We start from the raw sequence: 15,784 nt of genomic DNA, 5'->3' as shown, positions 1-15,784 counted from the left end.
CTGGCTTTGCACTTACTGCATGGTTATTTTGGTATTAACCATGTGGTAAGTGCAAATCTTACCATACCTCATTAACCAAATACATGGAACTAGAAGCAGAGAGCACATCTTATACACAATGGAAGATTTGAAGTTTATTTATACAGTCTGCTCTTCAAGTATGGGTTGAACCATCTTTTTCACGTACATATGCAGCAACCTTTCATTTAAAAATGCACAGTCCTAATGATGATGCCAAGCATTTCCAGTGAGCAGCTTTTCTGAATTTAGGCATGGCAGCTTTCATTCTCCAAGATGCACTGCTGGTTATTTGGAATCTCTGGTCAATAATCTTACCTCTGCTTTTGGTCCAATAAAGATATCCCCTTCTAAAGCACCGGCCATGACCCGAATGTGTTTTGGTCTTCCCACACTGAAATGGATTAGATAACATTAGAAATTCAGTGCCTCTTCTTAGACTGGAATATCTTTGTCTTCATCAGGCCAGGAATGTAAAGGAAATGAAAAAATATTGGGGTCAATACTCAAAGCAATTTAACCAGCCAGACACAGCTCCTGGTCAGTTAAATCACGTTTGGGGCTAACTGCTCATTTTCAGTGACACTTAACTGCTTAGTGCCACTGAAAATGTTCCGTTAGTGCTTAACTCAAAACAAAACAAAACACCAGAGGGCACTGATGAATTCCACACAGTCACAGAAATCAAACCAAAGAAGTGGCGAAAGCCAACCAAAATGTTCAGGATGACCAAAGTTTATTCTTCAAAATAAATGCTCATAGACTAACGCAACACGGGCCATGTTTAGACAAACACAGTCTTCGTCAGGGGTATCTTACTAATTGGTGTAAGGGTATTACAGCCCTGTTTTAGTTCATGGAGAATATGGTAATCTTTGGAATCTATCATTTTCATTAATATATTTTTTTATAATATATTTGTTATTTGTTTTAAAGAAGAATGTAGTTCTGGCAATTCCAATATGACAACACATTGCTGATTTGAAAGGTATATGCTGGATTATATATCTCAGAAAAACATTCCATATTTTCTTATGTGTGTGTGTGTTTTAGAGGCTTCTATTGATCATGATTTTATTTTAAGTCTGTTGGATTATTACTCTATTTGTATTTATTTATTCATATTTATTTGCTATTATTAAGATACCACTGACAAAGACTGTGTTTGTCAAAACACGGCCCATGTTGGGTTATTCTATCAGCATTTATTTTGAAGAATAAACTTCAGCCAACCTTCAATAACTTCAGTACTTAACTCAAAACCAGCTATTTTGGAGGTATTCTGGGGGTGGAGTCAGCACTTGGCCAGCTAAGGTAACCGCATAAATAGGACTGGATAAAAGTCAGTCCTATGTTTATGCGATTCACCATCGCCAGTTAAGTGCTAATATTGCAATTTCTCTCTCAATATTCCCTCTCTCCAGACCCTTGCTCATTATCTTGGAGTGCAATGACTCCTGGCTGGCTCTACATGGCTCTTGTCATTGAGTTGGAAGTCCGTATCAATAGCCTAGGACAGGGGTAGGCAACTCCGGTCCTCGAGAGCCGCAGGCAGGTCAGGTTTTCAGTATATCCAGAATGAATATGCAGGAGATAGATTTGCATACCATGAAGGCAGTGTATGCAAATCAAGTTCATGCATATTCATTGTGGATATCCTGAAACCCTGACCTGCCTACCTCTGGCCTAGGAGTACAGCTAATGCATGGCTCAAACCGAAAGCCATGCAAGGCCTGGAATCAGAAGCACAACTCTGCCATACTATGTACTTCAAACCAAACAGAACACAAAGAATAGGGACAGAACAGGCGTAAGGCTGTGACTAGTCACTGACATGCTTAAAGCCAGTTTTAGACTGTGACCCCAAGTTTTTTTTTTTAAATACTCCAAGCATCAAAAGTGGTACTTTTAAAATGCATTTCCACAGGAGGCTCTGATTATGCAGATAGACTGCCACAACTATGAGACATTTGGTGAACACTCTGGAAACTGAAGAAAGCCCAAATGGCAAGACTTTGCATTGATGTTTCTTCTGTAGGGTGAAATACAGGTATTGCCTCCAGTTGGAATGAATCAGAATGTGTGTGTAAACCAGGGGTTCTCAATTTAGTCCTCAAGACACACCGAGCCAGTCAGGTTTTCAGGATACCCACACTGAATATCATGAGATAAATTTGAATGCACTACCATCATTGTATGCAAATCTCTCATGCATATTCATTGTGGGTATCCTGAAAACCTGACTGGCTAGGTGTGTCCCTAAGACTGGACTGAGAACCCTGGTGTAAAAAATCTTGAGATCTCACGAATGTAGACAGTCCTTTGTGGTCAAGAAGGGAAGGACAGCGGGAAGGGTGTTCATTGTGAACTTTTTTTTATAGGGTCTAACTGCTTAGAGACTGGTTAAACAACCACTGGGGATTGCTAAATAAACATTATCATGGACTGAACTGTCATGGTGGACTTAGGAGTTTCTATGAATATTAAGGTTATCAATAGAAATCAAACAAAATAAAACATGGAAAAGAAAATAAGATGATACCTTTTTTATTGGACATAACGTAATACATTTCTTGATTAGCTTTCGAAGGTTGCCCTTCTTCGTCAGATCGGAAATAAGCAAATGTGCTAGCTGACAGTGTATATAAGTGAAAACATTCAAGCATTACTATGACAGTCTGACAGGGTGGGAGGATGGGGGTGGGTGGGAGGTATGCATGGGGACATCAAAGCATATCATTGATATTCTAACAGGATGGGTGTGGATAGGTGAGGGGTGATCAACAGAGACATACAGCTTTTATGTCCAATAAAAAAGGTATCATCTTATTTTCTTTTCCATGTTTTATTTTGTTTGATTTCTATTGATAACCTTAAGAGTGGACTAACACGGCTACCACACTCCTCTACTTATGAATATTAAAAGTGCAAAAGACATCAGCGCTAGATTCAGATTCCTATTGAAGCAATAAAGAAACCTCCTCTGCCATACAGGATAAGAAGTGTCATTGTAATGAGAGGATTTCCTGGTGGTGGGGATGGATCTTACAGAATTCCTGTGGAGACTTCAGATACGTAGTAGGGGGTCTGTACAGTATTCCATACCAGTCCAAGAACATGAAGAGTGTGGAGAAGGCAGCAGTAAAAATGAGGTTTCCTCTGCACCAGTGTAAGTGTTGTGGACTGAGAGGCCTGTGGCTCAGTGTGATACCGATATGCCAACTTAGAAGTTTTCCCCACATGGGTATGTCACACAGCTGATTTTAGTGACCACCTGCCTAAATTAACAGAAACTTTTAACGCTGTGCAATACTCCCCCATCCCCACCTGGCTACTCCTTCATGCCACCTTGCTGACAAAAATTTCTGGCGAAACACTGCCCAGGATATTCTTGCAATAGCCCCTGACAAAGACACTGAACATTTTTTTACAAAAATAAAAAGGGCCACTGACAAAATAATGGGATGAGGCTTCACCAATCTGCCACTGTCCAAAACTGGGGTTGAAGTTTGTGGTCTTTTCACCAAAGGCAAAAGTTGTTAAAAGTGTCTGGCACAATGGTGGTGTGCCAAGTTGGAAAGTGACAGTAAAAATTCTGTACTCTTGTAGGCAAAGATGATGATGTTTGGATCGGCTCTGAACTGGAATTATTTCTGCGCTGTACTGAATGTGAAAGAACTGGGTGTGCATTGCTGAACTGAGATTGGTCTGCATTGCAATGCACCAGAATTGTGATTTTGCACAGTGTATGGCGCAGAAGTAGCTTCCAATTTCCTGTGCTCTGGGCTTGAGCAGTAACATAGTAGATGACAGCAGATAGCCTGTACGGTCCATCCAGTCTGCCCAACAAGATAACTCATTGCATAAAGTATGATGTGAACTACGTATGCATACTTGATCATGATTTTTCCTTGTAGAAGTCTGCCCAGCACTGGTTTTGCTTCCCAAATACTAGTGTTGCCATCTAATCACCACTAAAGCTTGTTTGGTTCCATGCCTTCTATGCCGGATTCTTTTGTTAATCCCACACATTTTTGAATTCAGTTACTGATTTCAACACCACACATGGGACGGCATTCTAGGTATCTACCAGCCTCTCTGTGAAAAAGTACTTCCTGACATTATTCCTGAGTCAGCACCCCTGCAACCTCAATTTATGTCCTCTACTTCTAGCACCTTCCCATCTCTGGAAAAGGTTTGTTTGTAGATGTATGGCTGGTGCAAGGGTATTACCTGCTCTAGGTAAACTTCAACCTTTGTTCCCCCTTCAATTAACTTTCATTCTCTTAGCTTCTTCCCTGAGAGTTTGATAATTTAATTGAAATAATCACAACCCCAAAAGGAACTTAAAAACACACACACAAAAAACTGACCATGAGCATTAACTTTTTAAACTATGCTTAACGTATACATAATATGCCTGATTATATCACAGGATGACCATTTGAGAAGTCTAAAAGGTCCCTATTTTTTTAATAGCATATTCAATGATATGCAGCATAAAATCTGTTTTGCGTTCTGGGATTGCCAGGTACTTGTGACCTGGAATGGCCACTGTTGGAAAGAGAATACTGGGCTTGATGGACCTTTGGTCTGTCCCAGTATGACAATGCTTATGTTTTTATGGTCTAAGTGCCATATCCAGCCCCATGCTTCAGAGATCTCAAATGGTCCGTACTAATACACAGACCATATGTGCAAGGCCAACGCACACCATGGTATTGATCCTCACATGAACCTCACATGAACCCAACTCTTGGGCTGCAAACTTTCCAGGGTCGATCCCATGGTACTACCTGCAGCACAGAACCTGCCAGCAGAGTAGAAACTGTCATGGGACCCCTTCCAAGGGAATCATAGCCCTGAAAGAGGTGGTTAGGGAAAGTTCTAGGACGCTCAGTCTTGAGTGGTCCTCATGTCCTTGGTCAAACCCTGCCACTGACCCGTAGCAAAGACAAGGCCAGGTTCTGGGAGCACAGGTGGATTCTCCTCCTTATTTTGGGAGGTTTCAGCCTTTGGATACCCCTGGAAGATAATCAGCAACACTCAGAGGTCCAGAGTTCCTCTGTCCTTGGGCTTCATCTGCTTGGTGCTTTGGGAACAAGAAGCCCAGGTCTTGTCTGTTGCCTTGGCTTGGGTCTTGTTCCTAGTGACTCTGCGGCCTATGAGTGCTTAAGACATCACATTAAGTTCCTCAGGCTGTTGTGAGGGCTTGTATTACAAATGACAAAAGAAGAAACTAGTGCCACTGGGTGCACAGTCTGGAATAGGAGGGCATTTGGTGTCTAACTCGGGGGTTTATTTGGCTTAAGAGTTAGATGACTATTTGTTGATATGGAAAATGTCTTCTCCAGTGTTCAAAGTGGTAATGCTCGAATTTATAGATATTAGAACTCCCTGGGCATTGCAATTTCCCTGTTTGATCACTGCAATGCGAATTCTCTAACTGCTGAGCTTTCCACCTTGCTATATTGTTCTCTATTGTTGGCATCTTCCCCCATCCAAGGCCCTTAAAGCTTTGGAATGCTCCAATCATCTGAACTGGTCTAGAAAGATAAAGGAGGAGAAATTTGTTCTCACCTAATTTCCTTTACTTGAGTCAAGCTAGATCAGTCCAGCACCTGCCCAGGAAAGCTATTGCTGAAGTTTTCCTCTCAAGCCTGTCTGACAACTGAGGAAACCTCTCAGGTTCCTTGGGTTTGTTGCCCTGAATAAGCAGTTCACTCATACTGATAGGGCCTCTTGGATGGGCTCTAGGTTCTGGTTCCTAGTTTAGAGTCTAGGTCTGGATATGTGCTGCCATTCTGTGGGCTAGATTTCTGGTGCACTTCCTGTTGTTGTTCCTTTATGGGTAAAAAAATGGTGCTCTGGACTGTGAATCCTTAAGGTTGTTCCCTGGGTCTTGTGTGTTCTCTGGGTATTCTTCTGGGTTGGTCCCTGAGTTGACCTTGTTGGTTCATAATGTGGGTCCAAAATATAAATTGCACAACATTAAGACATAATGTTGACTGCAGAATGACAGGATATACTGCTACCATCTTAATGGTAAGTCATGATGTTTCTTAAGTTGTGTTCCACATTTTTAAACTATACTTTGATATAGTTAATCTGCTATGTTGTTTAAGTGTGTTCCACATTTTTAAACTATACTTTGATATAGTTAATCTGCTATGTTGTTTAAGTGTTTCAGATCTGTTTTGCCAATAGTATACTGCAGGTTCCATGGTTCCACCGCTCCTTAAACTGGTGATGGAGGCAGAGAATACTGACATTTCAGTGACAACATCTGCTGGCTGGGGTGACATAACCCATTCATCTACACTGATCTGAGAGGTCTCAAGGAAAGGAAAGGAAATTAGCAGTTAAGAATAAAAATGTTTCCTTCATTACTTTGAGATTCTCATATAAGAATACTCAAGAGGTCTCTCTCCTGATTTGTGCACATCAGCCTCCTCCCTTACCTTTCACATACTGTTCCTTTGTACTTCTGCACCGATTCACACTAAAGCTCAACTGCTTAGCATTCTACCAGTCTTCTAGTTTACGAAGATCCTTTCTCATATTGTCTACTTCAGCAGCAACGTCCAGTTCTGTTGCACATTTTATGTTTGAGACTTACTATACTACCAGTTCTGGCAATCAAGTCACAATGGTTCAGGTCATCTGTAAAAAGGCAAGATCATCAACAGGAAGTCCTGCCTGCGAGTCAAGTCTTGCTGTGAGTATTGAAAGTGCTTGTGATAACTGCAGTTTTAAAAGAAGGGAGAGTGGTAGAGAGCAGAGACTGACTGCCGTTGCTTCTCTTGCAAGTTCTTAGTAGCAAGTGATAGGGAAGAGGAGTGGAGAAGTGCGTAGAAGGTAGTTACGGTGACTGTCCCCCTACTCCAAAAAATGTTGTCATTCTAAGCAACTGCTTAGCTGTGGAGCTGCCCTTGCTCTTAGGAAATGAGCTCCTTGTTGGAGGCAGGGATATGTTGGAAAGTATTCCTGCTCATAGGTTTTCTCTCTCAGGTGAGGAGTTACCTGCTTGTGACCAAGGTTCTGTGAAATCTTACAGAACAGTCGGACTGTGCAGAAAGAAACAATAAGTGAGGTAACGAACACCCTCCTGGGACTTCAAATCCCATAAAGATAAAAGAGAAATCACTGGATCCTGGAGAGATTATGACTGTCTCAACACTGGAGTATTCCCAGAAGACTGCAAGTCTCGGGCTACAAACTGGGATTATCCTCTGATTGACTTAGAGGAGTCTGGCTCTATTCCATTTTTCTGAAACAGCAAAATGATAGAGCCCTGTGCAAGCAATAGAGAGGAATAGGATGCTTGTGCTTGGTCAGCACTAGAGGAAAGCCGGCTCCAAATGGTCTGCAACACAGCAGACTGTGCCATTAATGCAAAAGGCAGTTTCACTGCACCAGAGTTATGGCAATGAGAATTCAGCATAGGCGAGGGAGCAATAGTACCATTCAGTTTTTTACTCTTTGGAGTTATGCTAGTAGTATGCCCATTTGCACTTGTACATGTTCACTAGCAGTATTTAAGTGCCATCACCCTTCGTATTGCTACTCCTGCTTGACAAACATGACTGCGCAGAAGAATATTTTACTTTTTGTCCAAAAGTCTCAGCTAATACTGGTGCCTACTCTGAAGAGGAAGAGGTATGATTCCCCCCCCCCCCCCCCCACTTTTCATTACTGAACTATTATGGCCGTTCATGACGGAATGGAGGCAACAATGATTAAAGAGGGCCTGCTAGACAATGCAGACTCAGCTGACTTATGCATGGTGGAGAAGGATGCTCAATTTTTAAGAATCTCTGCTCTGCCTCATCAGTTCCAGGCCCTTGGAAATGGTTTTTCCTATATTCCTGCTTGCAAGCTTGTGCACATCACTGCAAGAAATCTTTCTCCTCCAGGTGGGGTAGGGTTGAAAGATTGACATGTACAATGGTTCTACAACTGGAAGAGAAACTGAAGCAAAAATTCTTGTTAAAAAAGGTGGGTAAGAAAAATGAAAAAGCAGTGTCAGTGTAAATATGAAGAGAATCTCTTCAAAAATTCTACAACAGCTTTGTTCTCACTTTCGTTCTGTGGACTCAGAGAAAAAAACAAAACTAAGGAAACTAACAGGACTGCTATATGATGAAAGAGCCACGAATGTTAAGAACTTCACAATAGTTATGAGTTCTGGGACAGCTGTTTCATCTTAATTTTATCAGATGTCACCCACTTGTGGGCCTGATTCAATCCTACTTCTCAATTGAGAATATGTATATACTTTGCCTTTGAATATTGCTACAACACGCACATATTTGATGCAAAACTACCCTCCCAGGGTCATTATTCAAAACTATTTCCCCTCCCCCCCCCCCAAACCTTTCTAAAAACAAAGAAAGGTTAATTAGTATCGTAAATGGTAGGCCTAACAGTAAAATAAATTTCAACTAAATTAAAAATATAGCACACTAGTTCTCATATGCGGTCCCTGATACCACAGCTGGGTCTGATTTCCAGGGTTATAAACATATAAAAATTAACTTACTAACTTGATTCTTAGACCAAACATATGCAAGAATTTCATGAATACATAAAGCAACTTTACAAAAAACCAATCTGTCTAGAGATGCTCTGAAGACATGACATTTGAAATACAACAGCAAGACCATAACATGCTCATGTACAGATTAAATAAACAAAAAAAGTACAGTTGTTAAAAATCTTAGGTCATGTATATAGCAAAGGTAAAGTAGTAAAATTATACCTACTAGTTTGGAAAACAGTATTTTGGTATCTGATCACCTGCAAACCCTGCTTTAATTACACCAGAACCCTACAAATAAAAAATACAGAAATAAAATTAAATGATCCTGTAAAATTAAATGATCATTTCCCAGAATATTCAAAGCAAATATTATGAAATCATAGCTTTGCTAAGGAGAAATCAGGGCTTATCTGATAATTTTCTTTCCATTAGTTCTCCATACTATTCCAGGACGTGTGGGATAGTTATGTCCATCGACATATATGTAGCAGCTCAATTCTGGGTTTTCTATCTCCACCTGCTGGTCAATGGACATAACTATCCCACATGTCCTGGAATAGTGCGAAGTAACGCAATGGAAGGGGATTTTTATAAATATCTATGGGGTACTACATTCTATGCATCAACAAGCTTGGCAGGAGTACAGGCAAGACAATTGCTGGGGTGGGAATTGCTTTGGTTTACCCATGCAGGGGTGAAAGGATTAATATCTGTGCCATATGCTATGTTGATCTTCAAGGGATTCACTAAAATGTTTTATATGACAGATTGGGAAAGGGAATTAAATACTGCCTATTCTGTTGTTCAGTGGAGTGATATATTGCTTAATATTCATAAGTATTCAGTATCTGCTATTATTAAGGAAGCTAATGGAAAAGTTTTGTTTAGATGGTATTATACTCCAGTTTGATTCAACAGAATTAACCTATCTTACTCAGATTTGTTGGCAGGGATGTGGTGTCAGGGGCTTTTTTACATATGTAGTGGGAATGTCCAAATGGCAAAGGAGTTCTGGAGCAAATTTGGTAAGGAAATGGGATCTGTTTTCAGGCATCCTATTTTTGCACCACTGGCGAAACGTTTATTGGGTAGTGGGGACAACAGAAGCCCATTGGGGGAAACCAGAGCTCTTATGTTATATAACTGCACTTCGGATGCTTGTGACGTTTTGGAAATCCTGCCTGTCTCCATCTGTGGATCTGTGGCGTGGGTATTTGAGGGAAATGGTAGTAATGAAGTATTTAACTGCAGTCCAATTAACTCAGAAATTGGGTGCTTCTACACAATAGGATCCTGTTAGAAATTATTTTATGAAGTGTTACAGGGATTACATGCTTTGAGGGTTCAATTATATCAAAAGCATTCTTATTTTTGTACAAGTTTACTATTAAAGTTGGTGGCGTTTTTCTTAAAAACTCAGTAAATATTGAGAATTTTAAAAAAATTGAGAGGATAGGAGAGTGTGTGGCCTGGTTCCTTTGGGCTTCTTACTATCCCAATTCAATCACAGCTATTGACTAAAGCCCTGCTATTTCAATTAACGCTCACTTCCTTTCTACTTTATATCATCCTTCTTATGCTAGCTATCCTGGATTTGCAAATTTTAAAATCGCACATCATTATCTAGACAAGTCACCTTATTTCAGTGGACCTTAATTTACATATGGAAGATTATACAGAATCTTAAGACTTCATTACCTTCAGTCAAGAGCTTGATCTTAGACAACCTCTCACCACACCTTCGAACTATGGAAAACACCTTAGATGTTGTTTTCTCATCCATTCACCTCCTCCGTATTTCTGTTATCATGGACAAATCACTGTCTAGTTCGTTTCAACTACAGTACACCTTTTTATCTATTATTATTTCGCAAAATATCAAGTTCTTTAGGAATCTAAGTTCCCTTACATCATAATCCTTATGATCAGCTTTAGACCTGACCATGGAACGCATCTCCACACTCTACCCCTCTTCTCCTCTAATTACTGCAATGACATGAACACTCTTTAGATTAGCTCTACAAACTGCTCCAAACCACATTCTCTCCACTCTTCCCTATTTCACAAAGAGTTTCGGAACCAAAAGGCATAAAATCTGCAATCCTGGCTAGCAGTGACAGCTGACCCTCAATCATCTCTTTTTTTCCTAATCCCCTTCAGGAAGTGAATCAAGAGATGGAAGAGCTTTATGATGCACATATCCTATTATATCTCCATCTGTCTACTTCCTTTCTCACCAACTATCTTAAAAACTGACTTTGGTGCTAACCATATATGCTCTAATTCTACCCACTCCCTTATAATGGAACTTGATTGCCTTGAGCACCATGGCTTTATAATATAAAGTTATCCTATATAAATCTGGAAACAAACAGATGAGAGCAATCTGGTCAGGATACCGGAAGTGAAGGGGGTAGGATTTGGACGCGATCCCTCCGGTAAGCAGCCAACGATTTATGCTTGTATATAAGTAGTTTTTGACAATGTATGTGAAGTGGAAAGGGGTGGTGTTAAATATGTGCCTTTATTTGTACTACTACTACTACTTAACATTTCTAGAGCGCTACTAGGGTTACGCAGCGCTGTACAATTTAACAAAGAGAGACAGTCCCTGCTCAAAGAGCTTACAATCTAATAGACAAGTGAACGGTCGGTCCGATAGGGGCAGTCAAATTGGGGCATTCTGGATTCACTGAACGGTAAGGGTTAGGTGCCGAACGCAGCATTGAAGAGGTGGGCTTTAAGCAAAGACTTGAAGACGGGCAGGGAGGGGGCTTGGCGTAAGGGTTCAGGAAGGTTGTTCCAAGCGTAGGGTGAGGCGAGGCAGAATGAGCGGAGCCTGGAGTTGGCGGTGGTGGAGAAGGGTACTGAGAGGAGGGATTTATCCTGTGAACGGAGGTTACGGGCGGGAACGTAAGGGGAGATGAGGGTAGAGAGGTAGTGAGGGGCAGCAGACTGAGTGCATTTGTAGGTAAGAAGGAGAAGCTTGAATTGAATGCGGTATCTGATCGGAAGCCAGTGAAGTGACCTGAGGAGAGGGGTGATATGAGTATATCGGTTCTGGCGGAATATGAGACGTGCAGCAGAGTTCTGAACAGACTGAAGGGGGGATAGATGGCTAAGTGGGAGGCCGGTGAGGAGTAAGTTGCAGTAGTCCAGGCGAGAGGTAATGAGAGCGTGGACGAGAGTTCGGGTGGTGTGTTCAGAGAGGAAAGGGCGAATTTTGCTGATGTTAAAGAGGAAGAAGCGACAGGTCTTGGCTATCTGCTGGATATGCGCAGAGAAGGAGAGAGAGGAGTCAAAGATGACTCCGAGGTTGCGGGCAGATGAGACGGGGAGGATGAGGGTGTTATCAACTGAGATAGAAAGTGGAGGAAGAGGAGAAGTGGGTTTTGGTGGAAAGACGATAAGCTCGGTCTTGGACATGTTCAGTTTGTAGAAAGATATGTTGTTCCTCCTGATGAAGATATTGAAATACGGTCCCATATAGGGGAACCAGGAGAGCAATTCAGAAGTTTGAAAGCTTATTTTAAAGCAGAAGCTTGAATGATGTGGGTCAACTGGTAATTCATTTTGGAATTGATTCCTAAGTCCTAGCCCATTATAAACCATAAAGCTGTATGTCTCTGTTGATCACCCTCCCCTCACCTATCCACACCCATCCTGTTAGAATATCAATGATATGCTTTGATGTCCCCATGCATACCTCCTACCCACCCCCATCCTCCCACCCTGTCAGACTGTCATAGTAATGCTTGAACGTTTTCACTTATATACACTGTCAGCTAGCACATTTGCTTATTTCCGATCTGACGAAGAAGGGCAACCTTCGAAAGCTAATCAAGAAATGTATTAAGTTATGTCCAATAAAAAAGGTATCATCTTATTTTCTTTTCCATGTTTCATTTTGTTTGATTTCTATTGATAACCTTAAGAGTGGGCTAACACGGCTACCACACTCCTCTACTTAAGTCTTACTGAAAAATTAGGAGTGTGCTATTAATACTTGAATTGACGGAGTTGAAATTTATTTCTGGGTCTCTTTGAAGGCTCAGGACTGTGTCAGTATTGAAGAACTGCGGAACACTCTCACCACTTTAAGGCATAAGGAAGATGGCCAGCTGATGGCAAAACCCAAGGAAGCAAGGGCTTTTCTAAGCCCTGCGGCACTAACAGCTTTATTTGTTTATCTGTCTAGTGTTGCAAGAACTTTTTCAGCATATGGGAGTGTCGCACTTGTGAACAGTGATTACTGATGGAAGTAACAACGGACAAATTTACTTGTTCAATTACTCTTTGTTAATCAATGTATAAAGTTTGTAATTCTTCAGGGAGCACGATGCGATTGAACTGTGAATAGAGTGAAATGTGTGAGATAGGTGAGTGTGGGGGATGTATGAATGGGTGTGACTGAAAGGTTAAACGTATTTGTAGGCACGTTATATTTACATTGGTACTAAATAAAGTTAAATAATTGATATATACAATTCCTCTGGAGAAATATTGTTAACATTAGAGTAGCTCTTAAGTTAGGAATAGTGTCCCCTATTTAAAGAAATTATTTGTTTATAATATAAAGCCATTTTGGGTGTTCGGTGAAGCACATAAAAGCAGTGCACAGAAATCATGTTGAGGTCAGAATGATCCCCTGAGGCAGCCAGCATTCACACTGAGAAATGCTGGCCATCATTGGGTGAACTGTTGAGTAAAAATGCCTGAACACTTAACGTAGAAAGTTATGTCTTAGAATATTCTTTTTTTGAGAACCATTTCTGATCCTTTTTTTTTTACACTTTCTTTATTGATTTTGTGCAAAGTCATATTACATAGTATGTTCATGAACAACTGTAACATTTGATTTTAACAAGGAGTCATAGAAAAAAAAGAATAAATAATAAACATCAAACAGCGGAGGATGACAGAATGGAAGCTAGGTATTGCATAATATAAAATGATGAGAAATATGACCATTTAGACAAAAATTTGGGAAAACAATTAGATTTTCTGGCAATGTATGCTTTATACCTACAGGTAAGTAAACAAAGTTCCATCAAGAAGAATAATGAAATTGTGTCAGGTCCTTCTAAGAACTAAGAATAGTTTTGAGTGCAATAGCAAGTACAGTGTCTAATAAGGCATTTCATATTAATTTATTTATTATTACATTTGTACCCCGCACTTTCCCACTCAAAGCAGGTTCAATGCGGCTTACATAAAAATATTGATTCAAATTGTTTTGAAAGCATAATGATCTTAATATCATATGCTTATATTGAAGAGAGGCTTGAATAGGATGAACTTTGCATATAGCAGACCAGATAAGATTCCAGTAATTCTAAGAATAATTACAATTAAATAATATATGTTGCGCCTCTCTCTTTACATGACCAGCAATTTGGAGAAGTGGTCAAATCAATATGGTGTGATCTAATAGGTGTCTAATAAGTCCTGTGAGCTAAGAAGTACACAGACTGTGTGATATTCGCAGACCCGGAGGAAGAGATTATCAACCAGAATGCCTCCCATTCCTTCTCTTGAAAGGTGTAATTTAAATCTTTTTGCCATGAACCTTGTAATCCATGCAATCATTTATGCTTGATATGTTTAAGTACTTTATAAAAATGGGAAGCAGTGTGCAATGTATGAGAAAAGAGGGAGATGCAGAAGTATGTTGTGTACACTGAATTCCTGATTTTTTGGAGTGTGATAGTTCAAGCCATCGATAGAAAAGAGCAAAGCTTGATTGTAGTTTACCAAAGTTTTCCAGAGTAAAGAGGTAGTCTTAAGTCTGCTATTATCAGAAGAAGAGAAGGTAGGTTCACTGTGTGGGTCAGTGCAAGAACATAAGTCTCTAATGTCCCAGATCCCTAGAGTCTTCCAATGGGCCCATGCCACTTTCTATCAATCAGAATGCATGGATTATACCAGATGGAGTTCTGTTTGGCTTGAGACCAAGGCGTATCTAAAGAGGTGTCTAATTCTTTAAGGAGGTTCTAGGTAGTCTTAATTATAGAGTTCGAGAGAAGGGTAGCTGGGAGAGACATAACAGAGGTTTTAAGCAAGAGGACAGGGGACAGTACGGACTGATCAACTTGCAGCCATCTTTGTATTGGTGTTGTGGAATTAGTGTTACGAATAGTTGATAGCCATACAGCACCTTGACATAGAATATATGCTTTGTGATATTGTACTAAGTCAGGAAAATTGACCCTGTCAGATAGTTTGGGAGCTTTGAGTTTAGGTAAGGATATTCTGAGAGTTTTGTATGCCCAAAGGAATTTGACCATTAGTTTTTCTAGTTCTGCTCCTTTTTCAAATATTCAGAAGGTTTTTATGCAGATGATAGATTGTCCTGACAGCACATTAATGCGGTGACCATGTTTGATCTGCGGCTTTTCCTTCTGATAATACTGCTTTGTTTAGCTTTTGAGTCTGAACACTTATTAGTGAAGTACTGTGTTTTTTTATGAATAACATAAATCCAATAGTGTTTGCTATTGTTTTGGGTGAATGAAAATGGTGGTTGAAGCCATATAGAGGGGCATTTTTGAAAGAAACGTCCAAGTTGCGATTTTGATGTCCTTGCAAAGCGGCGAAATCCAGGGGTGGGGAAACCTGTATTTTCAAAAAAAGATGGACATCCATCTTTCGTTTTGAAAATACTGTCAGAGATGTCCAAATCCTTAAATTTGGACGTCCCTAGACATGGATGTTTCTGACTTTCGGCAATTTTCGAAACCAAAGACGTCCATGTCAAAAATGTCCAAATGCAAGCCATTTGGTCAAGGGAGGAGCCAGCATGTGTAGTGCACTGGTCCCCCTGACATGCAAGGACACCAACCGGGCACCCTAGGAGGCCCTGCAGTGGACTTCATAAAATGCTCCCAGGAACACAGCTCCCTTACCTTGTGTGCAGAGCCCCCCCGCCCCCCCAAACCCACTCCTTACAACTGTACACCACTACCATGGCCCTTATGGGTGAAGGGGGGCATCTAAATGTGGGTTTGTGGTGGGTTTTGGACAGCTTGCTGTTTCCCCCACAAATGTAACAGGTAGGGGGGGGGGGCTGGGTCTGCCTGTCTGAAGTGCACTGCACCCACTAAAACTGCTCCAGGGAACTGCATGCGCTGTCATGGACCTGAGTACGACATCTGAGGCTGGAACGTAATATTTTTAAAGATGTTTTTTGAGGGTGGGAGGGGGTTAGTGACCATTGGGGGAGTA

General features: G+C 40.7%; 1 protein-coding gene across 1 annotated transcript in view; it reads right to left on the bottom strand.

Moving 5' to 3' along the window:
- Window positions 1–15,784, bottom strand: part of ACTR1A (actin related protein 1A) — a 62,986-nt gene that overhangs the window by 44,173 nt on the left and 3,029 nt on the right. The window contains exons 2-3 of the mRNA XM_030202832.1: window positions 8,784–8,848; window positions 337–412 (exon numbers count right to left, since the gene is read on the bottom strand). Coding sequence (XP_030058692.1) covers window positions 337–412; window positions 8,784–8,848 — 141 coding nt within the window. The remainder of the gene's footprint in view (window positions 1–336; window positions 413–8,783; window positions 8,849–15,784) is intronic.

The sequence above is a fragment of the Microcaecilia unicolor genome, chromosome 5, assembly GCF_901765095.1.
Source record: "Microcaecilia unicolor chromosome 5, aMicUni1.1, whole genome shotgun sequence".
In the NCBI taxonomy this organism is placed as follows: domain Eukaryota; kingdom Metazoa; phylum Chordata; class Amphibia; order Gymnophiona; family Siphonopidae; genus Microcaecilia; species Microcaecilia unicolor.
The sequence above is the reverse complement of the archived record's forward strand: the minus strand, read 5'-3'. Positions and strand labels throughout refer to the sequence as shown.